Source organism: Pteropus medius, unplaced genomic scaffold, assembly GCF_902729225.1.
Source record: "Pteropus medius unplaced genomic scaffold, Ma_sr-lr_union100, whole genome shotgun sequence".
NCBI lineage: Eukaryota > Metazoa > Chordata > Mammalia > Chiroptera > Pteropodidae > Pteropus > Pteropus medius.
Genome location: NW_024354503.1, coordinates 6,006,468 through 6,020,993, shown reverse-complemented (window position 1 = coordinate 6,020,993; position 14,526 = coordinate 6,006,468). Strand labels below are relative to the sequence as shown.

Below are 14,526 nucleotides of genomic sequence, written 5' to 3'. Positions count from 1 at the left end.
GGTTCTTTGTTTTTTTATTGTTGTTTTAGGAGTTCTTTATATATTCCAGATATCAATCCCTTATATATGATATTTATTTTCTCCCATTCCGTGGATTGTCTTTTTATTCTCTTGATGGTATCCTTTGATAAACAAATTTTGATAAAGTTCTATTTTTCTTTTATTGCTTGTGCTTTTGGTATTATACCTAAGACTACAAGGTTATGAAGATATTCACCTATGTTTTCTCCTGAGAGTTTTATTGTTTTAGCTCTTAAATTTTGATCTTTGATCCACATTGAGTTAATTTTTGTATATGGTGTAAAGTAAGGCTCTGATTTCATTCTTTTGCACATGGATATATAATTTTTCCAGCACTTGTTGGAAAGAACTACCTTTCCCCTATTCAATGGTCTGGGTATCTCTCTCAAAAAAATCAGTTGACCATGTATGTCAGGGTTTATTTCTGGGCTCTCTCTTCTATTTCATTGGCCTATGTGGCTATCCTTATGCTCATATCACATTGTTTTGATTACTGTAGCTTTGTTTTAAGTTTATTAATCAGGAAGTGTGAATCTTCCAGCTTTGTTCTTTTTCAAGATTATTTTGACTATTGGGGAACCCTTGATATTTCATGTGAATTTTAGAATGTGTTTTTGTATTTCTTTAAAAAAACACTGTTGGGTTTTTAATAGAGTTGCATTGATTTTATAGATTGCTTTCAGTAGTATTATCATCTTAACAATGCTGAGTCTTCCATCCATGAACGTGGGATGTCTTTCCATTTTTTTTAGGTCTCATCTTTCATTCGTTTCAGCAGTGTTTTATAGTTTTCAGCGTATAAGTCTTTCACCTCCTCAGTTAGATTTATTACTAAGTATTTTATTACTTTTGATGCTATTGTAAATGGAATTGGTCTTTAAATTCCTGTTAAGATTATTCATTGTAAGTGTATAGAAATACAGCTGATTTCTGAATTCATTTATTAGCTCTAACAATTTTTTGTGGGTTCTCTAGTGTTTTCTACATATAAGATTATGTCATCTGCAAACATAATTTTAATTCTTCCTTTCCAATTGGATACTTTTTTCCTTTTCTTGCCGAATTATTCTGGCTAGAATTTCCAATACTGTGTTGAATAGAAGTGGTGAAAACAGGTATGCTTATCTTATTTCTGATCTCAGGAGTAAAGCTTCCAGTCTTTCACCATTGCGTATGATGTTAGCTGTAGGTTTTTTAAATATGACCTTTATTGTGTTCAGGAAGTTACTTTTATTCCTAGTTTATTGAGTATTTTTATAATGAAAGTGTGTTGATTTGTTACATGCTTTTTCTGCATCAATTAAGATGACTGTGTGGGTTTTTTCCCCTCTATTCTATTAATGCACTTTATTACATTCATTCATTCTTATATGTTGATCCATCCTTATATGCTGGAAACAAATCCCATTTAGTCATGATTTATTTTTTTTTATTGGATAGCTGCCAAATTTTGTTTGCTAGTATTTTGTTGAGGATTTTGCATAAGTATGTTCATACTTATGAACATTGATGCAAAATAAGTTTTCCTATCTAACTTTAGTATCAGGGTAATGCTAGCTTCTTTGAGTGAGTTAGGAAGTGTTCTCTTCAGCTTTTTGGAAGAGATTAGAAAGTATTGGTATTAATTTTTCTTTAAATTTTTGGTGGTATTTACCACAGAAGCCATCTGATCCTGGGCTTTACTTTTGGGGGATATTTTGGATTACTGATTAAACCACCTTACCACTGAAAGGTTTATTTAGAATTTCTATTTCTTGCGTCAGTTTTGGCACTTTATTTCTAGAAATTTGTCCATTTCATCTAGGTTATTTGTCGGTGTACAAGTACTCATAGTATTCTCTTATCCTTTTTAATTCTGTAAAACCAGTAATATGTTTGTTTCTGATTTTAGAAATTTGACTCTTCTTTTTTTCTTAGTCTAGCTGAAAGTTGCCAATTCTATAGATCTTTCAAAGAATGAACTTTTAGTTTCATTGATTTTTCTCTATTCTTTCTCTGCTTTATCTCCATTCTAACTTTATTATTTCCTTCCTTCTGGCTTTTCCTAGTTCATTAAGTTGTATAGTTAGATTACTGCTGTAAATTTCTCTCTTTGCACTGCTTTTGCTGCATTCCACAAATTTTGTTTTGTTGTATCTTTATTTTCATTCATCTCAAGGTATTTTCTAATTTCACTTGTGATTTCTTCTTTGATTTTTGGTTATATAAGCTTATATTAATTTTCACATGTTGGTGAATTTTCTAGTTTTCTTTCTGTTATTGATTTCTTGATTCATTTCATTGTGATTGGAAAAGATGTTCACTCATTATTTTTTATATTTTCCTCTCTCAGCGGGTATTTCTGTGGGACTTGGATGAAACCATCATCATCTTCCACTCTCTTCTTACTGGATCCTATGCCCAGAAGTATGGAAAGGTAATTTGAGTCTTTCTACTGTTGTTGTAACTGTGCCTCTCCTGCTATATGGTCAGGTAACCAAAATCACATTCACTCTGCCTCTGTCTTACCCTCTTGGCTTTTCACTTTTCATATTAAACTTCACCAGATGGCTTGTATCAAGTGGGCTGCATGGTCAGGCAGTGATGATAGAACTAGAGACTAGACCTAGGATGAGTGCTAAAACTGAAGTTATTTGAGAGTGCTATTTTATATAAACAAAGTATGAGAATGATGCTGAAAACAGAATGGAGTCTCAAAGTTAGGTATTCCAAAGACTGATTTGTTATCACTTAAATCACTTTTAACAGCCCAAAATGAGTATTTCGTTTAGCTGAGCATACACCAGAGATGTAAATTAAAAATATAGATAAAATATAAAATATAAAATATCTTTCTAAAGTAGATTACATACCTTCTTAAATTAAATAATACAAGCAGAATTTAACTTGTTTAGTCATCAGCATAAACATCAGTTTTAATAGAGAGATGAGCTATTTTTGAGCTATTGTCTATGTATTTCTCCACTAAATTAACTCTAGGCTCCTATTTTTCAGTTTTTATGAATAAATTTTATAAAAATATCTATCTCCTTTGCTCTCTTATTACTCCCAATTATTTCTTACTGTTACTAATGTTTCTGTTAGAAGTACTTTCCACAGGCTTTTAGTATATAAAATGGCAAGCTCATATGCTATGTAGCTAGGCTGTTTATAAAAGTATATAAAATAAGTATATAAAATACAGCCTCTAAATGAAGACGTGCTTTTTATTTTAAAACTAAGTGCATTGGAAAAAATAAGAAAACTAAGTGCATTGTTTTTCCTGCAAATATTTTGACCCTATAGCCTTTGTGTACTTATTTCCTGGTTATCGAGAGTATCGGATAACTGATTTCTGGTGTTATAGTGTGTGTGTGTGTGTGTGTGTGCGCGCGTGCGTGCGCACGCGCATGTGGGCACATGTGCAGAGAAAATAATGGGTGTTATAATAGCAATATTTTAACAATAGTTTGAAATTCTCCAGAGAATTTCCCCCCCAAAATAAGTGTTTTTATGTGGGTTTTCTAGGTTTTTTAAAGTGGCTTTTGTTTTCTAGAAACTAAAGTGCTGAAATTTTCACAATCTCAGATTCTTATAGCTGTGAATGAAATTGCATTAGTAATAGGTAGAAGCATTGTTGTGGGTCTGTGTTATCTTGTCCTTGACCCAAAATAATTTAGAAGTACTTAAAGATCAGAACCAGTGCTATGAGTACCAAGTCAAGCAAAATTTTCTCTTATTGTCTTCTAGGACCCAACAGTAGTGATTGGCTCAGGTTTAACTATGGAAGAAATGATTTTTGAAGTGGCTGATACACATCTATTTTTTAATGACTTAGAGGTAAGTATTTTAAATTGTTTCTGTGCTTCAGTGAAACATTTAGTTCAATAACTGTTTACTGAACCTGTGTTTATTGTATTTAGAGGCAATGTGGTTAGACTAGGTAGGTATGCAGAGGCCAGCTACTTAAGACCTATATAGTCTTGCAGGAATGGTGCCTTAATTCAGTTGCCACAGTCTTGGTTCTGGCCTTCAATTTTATTGGCTCAAAAATTTGATTTTTGTTATGAAAGTGATCTAGCTCTACGGGAAGTGCCAACCCATTAGGCAAGACACATGTATAAACCAACATTCCAATTTATTCATATGTATTAAATAATTTATGTAAGGTGGGTTCGATTATTTATATTCTTAATTACATTTGACTGTTCTTCAGTCTTACCTTATAAAAGATAGTCTTTTGATTTGTCAGATCTATAAATGGCTGTTCTCACTCATTGTATGTTATACATGGTTATTTTCCATGTATTTGTTAGCCTTGATGTCCAGAATCATTTTATACTTAGGTGCAAGGAAGACCAGTGAAACACTGAGAGCTTCTTGGTCAGTTTTTTTGGCTTTGACATTTGTGTTCACCTTTGAGGTGAACATGTGTAGTGGAAAGAACTCTGAACTAGGGTTTGGAAGAGCTAAGTGTGAATCTCAAATTAGGAAGATTATCTCCCCATTCTGGGCCTCAGTTAAGCAGTGACCCTACACAAGACACTAGTAACAGATATTCCATCTGGAGAGGGGATGGCACTGCTGGGACACAGAGTGGGGAAGGAGCAGATTCGTCACTTCATGTCCTTTTGAATTTTAAACTGTATACCTCATGTATTGCCTAGTTTTTAAAATAGTGAAAATTTTAAAGTAAAATAAGAGTATTTTATAACACGAAGTAATGTAATCCTATTCCTTTTAAAATACAATCTAGTTCTACTCAACAGACGACTTTCCCACAAATTAAATTAATAGGGCTCTCAAATCCAGTACTTTTGTCTAAGCTCCACGATGCTTTAATCTTTCCTCAACTTCACATGTTGATAAGTTAAGACATAATTTTTATTCAGCAAACATTTATTGAAAACCTACTGTGTGCCGATAATTATTGCCAAATTGTATTTGTAATGATTTTCTAGACATAGTCCTCACTCAGGACTGAAAGTTCTGTGAAGAATTTGACCTGAATGTGTTCCTGCCCCCCAGGTCAGTGGTTCTCAACTTTAGGGGGCATAAGAATCACCTGGGGACCTTGTTAAAAATGAAGATTCTAGGACTTCACTCCCAGAAATTCTGATTCAAGTAGGTCTGGGGTGGACCCAAGAATATACATTTTTTAAAAACTTCCCCAGAGGATTCTGATGCAGGTGGACGTTACAGCACTGCCCTAGGTGGTGTTAGAGGAGTGAATCCATTAGAGTTAGGCAGTGGGTAGCATTTTATATCAGTAGCGTGGCCTTGGTCTAGTTTCTTTCTGTTACTCACTAGTTACGTGACCTTGGGTAAATCTTTTTACCTCACCTTTAGAACATGAGGAAATTGATTGAGACAACCTCTTCTGAGTACCAAGTTTGAATCTATAAATTTCTGTTTCAGTCATTCTCAAGTTTTGATACTACACTCTACTAGCGGTTTCATCTGCAAAAATGTATTGGGTACATGCTGCATAAGGGCACTAGACTAGACTAGAGGGGTACAAAAGAGATGTAAGATACGAATCATGCTATAAGAGGCTTACAGGCAAATGGAACTTTAGTCCTAATGTAAAACATAGATACACCCAACAGTGAAAGGGAGCTTGTGCTTATACCCATGAGCTGTTAGAAAAATGAACTATTGATATAAGAGGATAACAGGGTTGGGATGATTAAGGAAGATTTCATGAAGGCTGTGGGACGTGAATTTGGCCTTAAATTGGACAGCAAGGAGGGTAAGAGTGATCCTCCACACATAAGAGAGACAGAACGGAAGATATTTCATCAACACACCACTGTTTGTGGTATTTTTACAATATATCATGGTGGTAAGAGCACTTTTACTCACTAGATTGAATAGTGTATGATTTTGTCTTTTAACAGGAGTGCGACCAGGTGCATGTGGAAGATGTGGCTTCTGATGACAATGGCCAGGACTTGAGGTGATAAAAACAATGTCTTAAACATCAGTACACCTGTTATGCACAGGACACTGTCTAGGTTAGAGGAAAACGAAGATGAAACAGCTGATGGTTGCCAACAATGGAGCAGCCTTCTCAGCACAATAGAATTTGAGTATGACCTTGAAGAATGGGTAGCAGTGATGGGATAAGGAATAAGCATTCCAAAGGAAGGAACATACTAGTTTCTTTTTGGCCAGATTTTCAGTTAAGAGAAGTGTGCTTTCAGACTTAGTTCTAGATAAAAATAAACATCAGGAATTTCACCACGGAAACTAGTTGTGGGGGTCTGATAGTATCAGGAATAACTGATACTATCAGACAATCTTAAACATTATATCACAGTGAACTAAGGAGGATTCAGAGGCAACATGTTTGCTCAGTCTCCTCATTTCTCTCTTGGCTACTGTCTTCTAGCCCAGTAGTCTTAGCTAAGAACAATCCACAAATTGACCTAACTTATATTTAAAGACTTTTAGAAAAAAAAACTGTCACATCTTTTCATGTTAATTTCTTTTAACATTTATCCCTTTTCATAGGCAAAAAGTTCTTCCCTGTGTCTACCATAAAATTTGTTTCATCTATGAATTCTCAGATCTAGAGCAGAACTGGACATATCACTTAGTAAGGACCTAATCCTGTAGTGCAGAGAAGGATGGAAAGGTTTCGCTTTAGGAGCAGCGTCCAGTCGTGCATTGCACAGCCATAGAGAGCACAATTCTTATGAGAGTTTACTGGCCTTTTAAGGAAAAAGCCAGGTCTGAAGCAGTTTATGACCCACTCTGAACTTAGTTTTGCTTTTTTTTTTCCCCTCATATACGTATGGCTAACCAATAATTATCTCTTATGTCTTGGCAGCTTTATTTTCTTAAATTGGAATCTTAAGCTTATTGAACTCATTTTGACTGTTTTCTCATTTTTTCATTCTATTTTGACTTTTGATTGAACCAACTTGTTTCTAATCCTAACTTGTTTCTAATTCTATCAGTCATTTTTAAATCTTAACTTAGGAGGTATTAATTCTTCCCAGCTTGTTTAACTATACAGGCATACCTCATCTTATTGTGCTTCACTTTATTGTGGTCCACAGATGTTGCATTTTTTTACAACTTGAAAGCAAGACCCACCACCAGCAAAAGGACCACTCGCTTTATTGCGATGTTCGCTTTATTGCGGTGGTCTGGAACTGAACCCACAGTATCTCCGGGGTATGCTTATATTAGTGATCTATTGCTATGTAGCACATTACTCCAAAACTTAGTAGCTTAGAACAATAAATAGTTACCATCTATTGCTATGTAACACATTACTCCAAAACTTAGTAGCTTAGAACAATAAATAGTTATCATCGTATCAGAGTCTCTGATATTGAAATCAAGATATTGGCTGAAGCTGAAATCCTCTGAAGGCTTGATTGGAACTAGAGGACCTGCTTCCCACCTCACGTGGGGCTCATAACAGGAGGCCTCAGTTGCTTACTATGCGTGCCTCTGCGTGGGGCAGCTTGAGTGTTACGTGACATCAGGCTTCTTTCAGAGCACATACTCCAAAAGAGGAAGACAAGCCTAGTCTCTGAAGTCTAACACCATCACTTCCACCACATTCTGTTTACATTCAAATATAGTCCATACCCAAAGGGAGCAGAATTAGAAGAGAAGAGTGTTAAAGAATTTGTGGACATATTTTAAAGCCACCACAGTGACTCATAAACTAGACAACAAATCACTGAAGGAGAACATCTCCATTATCTTACTATTATTTTATTTTGGGTTACTTCCTTCCATTATTTATTCACCTTTATTTTTACATAGTTGCAATCATTGTGTGTGTGTGCATAAAAAAATTTTATAGTCTTTTTTTCACTGTAAGATATTCTGTCATTAATGAAAAGATGCTCTATCCTAAGCCCACCTGTAGGCGATTGCTGGTGCTTGAATTGTTCCTCTCTTTCCCTCCTCTCCATCCATTCTTTGATAGAAGTAATAGGGGTGAGATAGAAGACTAGTGAAAGACTCTGACATGCAGAAATTAAGGGAAAAGATTTTCAAAGCCTTAGCCTTGATGTCAGATGCCAGGAATAGGACAGAATCCCAGGTGGCATTCATCCAAAAACCCCATGCAGTATAGATTTTAATTTCCATTATCCTGTCTCTGCAGCAACTACAGTTTCTCAACAGATGGTTTCAGTGGCTCAGGAGGTGGTAGCAGCCATGGTTCCTCTGTGGGTGTCCAGGGAGGTGTGGACTGGATGAGGAAACTGGCTTTCCGCTACCGAAAAGTGAGAGAAATCTATGATAAGCATAAAAGCAATGTGGGCGGTAAGTGTAACATACAACCAGTCTAATTTTCTGTTTCCTTCTGATTCCTGTTTTCTTTTCCAGGGATTCCTTAGAATTCTCTAGCAATTGTTTATGAATTTGTGCCACAATAACATTTTAACTCTGTATAAAAAAACATGGAGGTTTGATTGAAACCTTTTGGGGAGGAAGCTCTGCATTTCTCATGGACTTCTCTTAGCATAACTTTACAAAGTTCTCGTTTTTTTTTTTTTTTTTTTTTTTAGACAAATGTTCTTTTTTCAAGGAAATGTGTTCCGTAGATTGTGTTTGATAATGTGTGTTTTGTTTTGGAGTCTCAACCACTGTCAATGCTAGTTAATAGGTTACCAAATATTTTTTTTTACTGATTTATATAACCATCAGGCCAAGTCAGATAGAAATAATGACTAGGTTTGTAGTGAATGCAAAACTAGGTTCAGGATTATAGGTTGGCAGTATCCATGTGTGGTGATTTGAAGGACCTTTGAAATCCTTTCTGCCCAGAAATATCTCAAATGTCAGGTGCCACTAGGCCTAGTATTCTGTTATTTAAAATTAATTATCAGCCATAGATTGTTCAAATTAGAAGAGACATTAGAGAGCTAATCTAAATCCCTTATTTTGCATTCAAGAAAATTGACATTCCTCATGAGGGTAATGAGAGCAGCTACCGTAGCAAGTTAGTGACCATATTGCAGCTAAACTACATACCCCCCCAACTCTTGGTCCTGTGCACTTTACATTCATGCAGGTTTTTTTAGTGGTATACCCTTATGAGAAAATATTTTAAACTGTGAACCCTCAAGCTTCTACATACACCAAAATGTTGCATGAAGTTTCAGGGATTCCATAGACTACTTAGAGATATATAACCCCAGGTCAAGAGAACCCTCCCACCATACCATGCTGCCTTACAGTGTGGTGTAGAAGGAAAAATCAGGCTTCGAAGGTCAGTTTAGTTCATTCCTGTTATAACCTTCCAATACCAGGTAACGATCACAGGCATCTGGGCTTTGGGAATTTAATTTACTTTTTTCAGATTCCCCTTTTTACTGATTATTTTTTCTCATGATTCAGAACCAATACTTTTTCTTTTGATAACTCCAAGACTTTTTTGCTTTCCCTCTCTCAGACATTAGCCTTTCTTTTGTTAGTTTTCATGTACAACTTAAGTGTCTGATTCTTTCTCTGCACAGTGAGTGCCTGGACCTATTTTCCTGAAGAAAGTAATATAACCCTCTCCGAGAATCCCCTGAACCTACCCTGGGGAACATATTAAAAGTAATGTCCACCTATATTTTGTAAAATATGAATTAACAAAAGTGCCACATCATATTATGTATATGATATATATATTCTTATATGTATATCATATGTGACATATAGGTATTGGTTTGTTTTATCAGAAACATTGAGTCATCTAATTCTAGGCTTGCATTATGAAACCATCAGTCTGAAGATAAATTATACTCTGTTCTAGGCCTCTCTTTTTTATGGAGTATTGGTAACAGACTAGGATTTCTCTTCACTATAGAAAATTCAGGACCATGTTTATTCGAATATTATAACTCAAGTGTCTGATAACATGCTCTTATCAGGTGAATTCTGTTTTGTTTTATGCTTAATTGTCTGATCTTAAACAGTATTTTAGTCTCATATCAGCTGGAGTTGTTTCAGAAGTAAGTACAATACAAATAAATGACGTGAGTTAGTCATTCAACCTCAAATCTCAGGTTGCTATGTTCTGAAAGGGGTGAAAGCACAGTCACCGTGGGAGCGGCGTGTGGTAGTGGTCGTGCCCCCCTAGCAAAACATTCTGATGAAGAAAGTCAAAAGGACATTTTTAGTAGGTTACTCTGGGGGGTTTTACAAAGAAGAGAAATATATTAGCTCAGTAGAGTATTTCAGTGACTCACTATTTCTAAATCAAATTCAGGAGTTGCTTCTTCAGTGTCAGCAAGGATAGGTTATCAAATGATAAATGTGTCTGCTTTTATTCCCAAAGGCCTCCTCAGTCCCCAGAGAAAGGAAGCACTGCAAAGACTAAGAGCAGAAATTGAAGTTCTAACAGATTCCTGGTTAGGAACTGCATTAAAGTCCTTACTTCTTATCCAGTCCAGGTATGGAAATGGTTTTTTAGGTCTCATCCTCTCAGATATACACTCTTTTCTATACTAGTCCAGGACAAGCCACTTGCTAAAATAGGGTTTGGGATAGGGGTGAGAGGAGTTTAAATGAAGCAAGAAAGTATTTAGGTTAAGTGGAAGGCAAGGTCATTTTACACTAACATTACACCTTAGAGTTTTAAGAGAATATTTGTATGTGAAAGCCTTTTTATTTCCTCTTACTTTTTGCTCACGAAATTAAAACTCAGTAACCCATAATCTCCAGCCCAGGAGATGGACCTGGTGACATTAAAGAATACATATAGGAGACATATCTCAAATATCCTAAGTACAGGAAGCTCCAAAGAAAATGTACCAAAACCTACTCGGGAAGGCAGGATTCAAAAGAAAAGGATACGTTAAGCAAATTAAAGAGATTTCAACTTGACGCTTATAATGGGAAATAAAAACAGTCATATTTGTACCAATACCTTTATTGCTTCCTTCCTCAAAGCAGGAATTCCAGATCTACAGCCTAATAGAGCAAACAATAAAACCGACACCAAGGTTATTTGGTAAAGTTTATATAGGAATGTGAAATTAATTTGTATTCTGGAATCTGTGTTGCTATTATGTGAAGAGTAGAGAGGACTTAAATCATCTCATTTAAGGATTGAGTTGCATTCAGATGAAAGAGCACTGTAACTGTGAAAGTCTTTGTCATTTGTTTCTAGAGAGTGGTATCAATTACCACCATGGGGTTGGGGTAATTGTTAAGTGCAGTGAGCTAGAATGGTTAGAAGGGAAATGAGGCAAGAATCAAGTTGCTGCTCTATGCTCACTAAAGAATCTCTGTCCTTTTAATATGGAAAGTAAATAAACTTGAAGTAATTAGAGCAATAACTGAACGAATACCATACCAGGCCCCTTGAGGTTAATTTTTAATAATTAGATGCTAAAGAGAAGATCCATGTGAATTCTTGCTCTTGGGTTAATTTGGTTTCACTTTTTCTTTTCTTTTCCTTCTTTCTCTTATCTAGAAAGAATTGTGTGAATGTTCTGATCACTACAACCCAGCTGGTTCCAGCTCTGGCTAAGGTTCTCCTATATGGGCTTGGAGAAATATTTCCTATTGAAAACATCTATAGTGCTACCAAAATTGGTATGGTTTCTCTTCTGTTTCTTGTCACTGGCCTTAAAATAATGTTTCTTGCTTACGATACACTTATTATGTACCAGACCCTCTGTTAGACACTTTATATGTGTCTGTAATCCTTACAGCTATCTTCTCCTGATATTACTGATGAGGCAGCTCAGGCTTAACAGTTATATAGCTTGCTCAAGGCTTCACAACTAGTAAGTAACATAAACAGGATTCAAATCCAGATCTGTTGGACTTTTAAAACTTATCATGTTCTTTTCTTTTATAACACTTGAAAGAACATAATACCTAGTTTAGAAATCTGCTTTTATCTCATTTCAGATTTCTTTTTCACAGAGAGAGTGCTACAGTATAGCATAATAGAAAAAGCACTAGATTAAAAATCAAGGACTACGCTATATATTTAAAAATGGTTAAACCCCTCACACCCATTAAGATGGCTGCTATCAAAAACCAGAAGATAACAAGTGTTGGCGAGGGTGTGGAGAAACTGGAACCCTTGTGCACTTTCGATGTGATTGTAAAATGGTACAACTACTATGGGAAACAGTATAGCAGTTCTTCAAAAAAGTAAAACTAGAATTACCATATGATCCAGCAATCCCATTTCTGGGTATATATTCAAAAGAATTAAAAGCAGTTTCTCAAAGAAATATTTGCACACTGTAGTCATAATAGCATTATTCACAAAGCCAAGAGGTGGAAGCAGCTCAAATGTCCATCAAATGAGTAAACAAAATGACATATACGTACAGTGGGATATTATTCAGCCATAAAAGGAAATCTTGTCATATAATACCACATGTACAAACCTTAAAGACATTATGCTAAGTGAAGTATTTGTCACAAAAAGACAAATACTGTATTTTTTACTTATATAAGGTAAGTGAAAATGAGAAACTACCAGAGAGGTTGTGAAAATTAAATGAAACTGTGTGTATGAAGGTACTTTTAAACCCTAAAAAATGTATTCAGTACCAGGTACAGGCACACCTCATTTTATTGCACTTCACAGATGTTGTACTTTTTATAAACTGAAGGCAAGACCCTCCACCAGCAAAAAGATTACAGCTTGTTTTATTACAATACTTGCTTTATTGTGGTGGTCTGGAACTGAACCTGCAATATCTCCAAGGTAGACCTCTGTATGAAATAGTAGGTACTCAGTAAATATTTGCTGCTGAATTAATTAATTGGCACCAGGTTTATACAAAACCAGATTGTTCCACTGAGAAGACAGCAGAATGTCTCACTCTAATCCTTATACATGGTCCACAGAAGGAGGATTATGACAACCGTCTCCTTACCCCTTCAGACCCTTTAGTCTATGCTTATAGTTTCACACTTCTCCATTGTAGCAAAGAAGAGAGTCCTGGAGTTTGAAGGTGAGCTGTGGTCATTTATTTTTTAATCTACTACTTTCCTATTGAGCAGATTTCTTCATTAAAATTGTTTTTATGCTCCAAGATCTGTGGAGGTTATAAACCCACCAATTAACATTTATTTTTCTTCATTCATTCGCCAAATATTTACTGATTCACCTTCTATGTGCAAGGCATGTTTTAGGTACTGGAGATATAGCAGTAGTCAAAAAAGATAAAAATCCTTGTCTTTAGTGGAACAATCAATAAGCAAGTAAGTAAGTAAAACAAACTGTGTCAAATGCTGATAAGTTCTTTGGATAAATGGGGAGAGAAGGTCCTGTTTTAAATAGAATACTTAAGGAAGATCTCAATGAAAAGTTTTATTTTAAGCAAAGACCTAAAGGAGGTGAGGGCATTAGCCATTAGCATATATCTGGGGAAAGAGCATGCCATGGAGAGGGAATAGCAAGTGGAAAAGGTTGAAGGCATGTTCAAGGAAGAGCAAGGGAGGAAGAATGTTAGGAAATTTAAGTCACGAGGTTAAAGGAGAGAGCGGGGAGATCCAACAGGGCCTTAAAGGTTAATTTAAAGACTTTGGCTTTGGTTCTGATGAAATGCTATTGTCAGGTTTTGAGCAGAAGAGTGACATGATCTGACTTACACATTAAACAGATCAATCTGGCTGCTACATAACATCTTGAGGAGAGCTGCGAGTCAAGTTAGGGGATTATTGTAATAATCTTGCATGAGGTCATGGGTAGCTTGAACCAAGGAGTAGCAATGGAGGTTGAGAAGTAGTCAGTTACTGGATATATTATGAAGGCAGAGCTGACAAGATTTGCTGATAGTTTGGACATGAGGTGTGAAAGAAAAAGAAGTTAAAGATGACTCTAAGAATTTTGGCCTAAGCAATTGAAAGGATGAAGATGTCATTTACTGAGATGGAGAAGGGTATGGTACAAAGATTGGGAGTTTAGTTTTGGACATTAAATTTGAAATAATTATTAGACATTCAAGTAGAGATGTTAAGTAGGCCATTGGCTATCTGATTCTGGAAGTCAAGGGAGAGCTCCTGGCTGGAGATACATAATTGGGAGTTCTTCATGTACATGTGGTTATTTAAGACTAGATGAGATCATAGGAATGAGTACAGACAGAGAAGAATAGAAGTCTAAGAAATAAGCCCTGAGGCCCTCTAATATTTAAATGTTTGGATCTTGAGGTATGTCAATGAAAGTATAAGAAAAAGTCCAGCCTAAGGAAAGTCTTATAAAAGTTTATTTGAGCCAAACCGATAACAATTTCCAGGAGGCAAAATCTCAATGGATTGAGAAAAGGCCCTGGAGAATGTCACTTTGCAGCTTATTTTATACATTAGAATCAAACGAGGAGACAGAACGGGGACATTACATGAAATTCATTGTTGGTAGATTAGGGAGGTGTAGGAGAAAGCAAAGTGGGGAGAAATCGCTGAGATTGGATAAAAAGCAAAATGGAGAGACAACTTCTTTTACATTGGTGGGTACAGAATAGTTAACATTTACAACACATAGAGATGGTATGTGGACACCAAGATAACAATGTGGTCTCGTGCTCTGGT

The 14,526-nt window shown here is 35.7% G+C and overlaps 1 protein-coding gene across 2 annotated transcripts in view; it reads left to right on the top strand.

The window, feature by feature from the left end:
• The window catches only part of EYA3 (EYA transcriptional coactivator and phosphatase 3), an 87,037-nt gene that overhangs the window by 58,891 nt on the left and 13,620 nt on the right, over window positions 1-14,526 (top strand). For both annotated transcript variants that reach the window (XM_039854667.1, XM_039854668.1), the window contains 6 exons: window positions 2,354-2,437; window positions 3,751-3,840; window positions 5,901-5,959; window positions 8,135-8,295; window positions 10,301-10,415; window positions 11,441-11,562. In XM_039854667.1, the coding sequence (XP_039710601.1) occupies window positions 2,354-2,437; window positions 3,751-3,840; window positions 5,901-5,959; window positions 8,135-8,295; window positions 10,301-10,415; window positions 11,441-11,562 (631 nt within the window). The remainder of the gene's footprint in view (window positions 1-2,353; window positions 2,438-3,750; window positions 3,841-5,900; window positions 5,960-8,134; window positions 8,296-10,300; window positions 10,416-11,440; window positions 11,563-14,526) is intronic.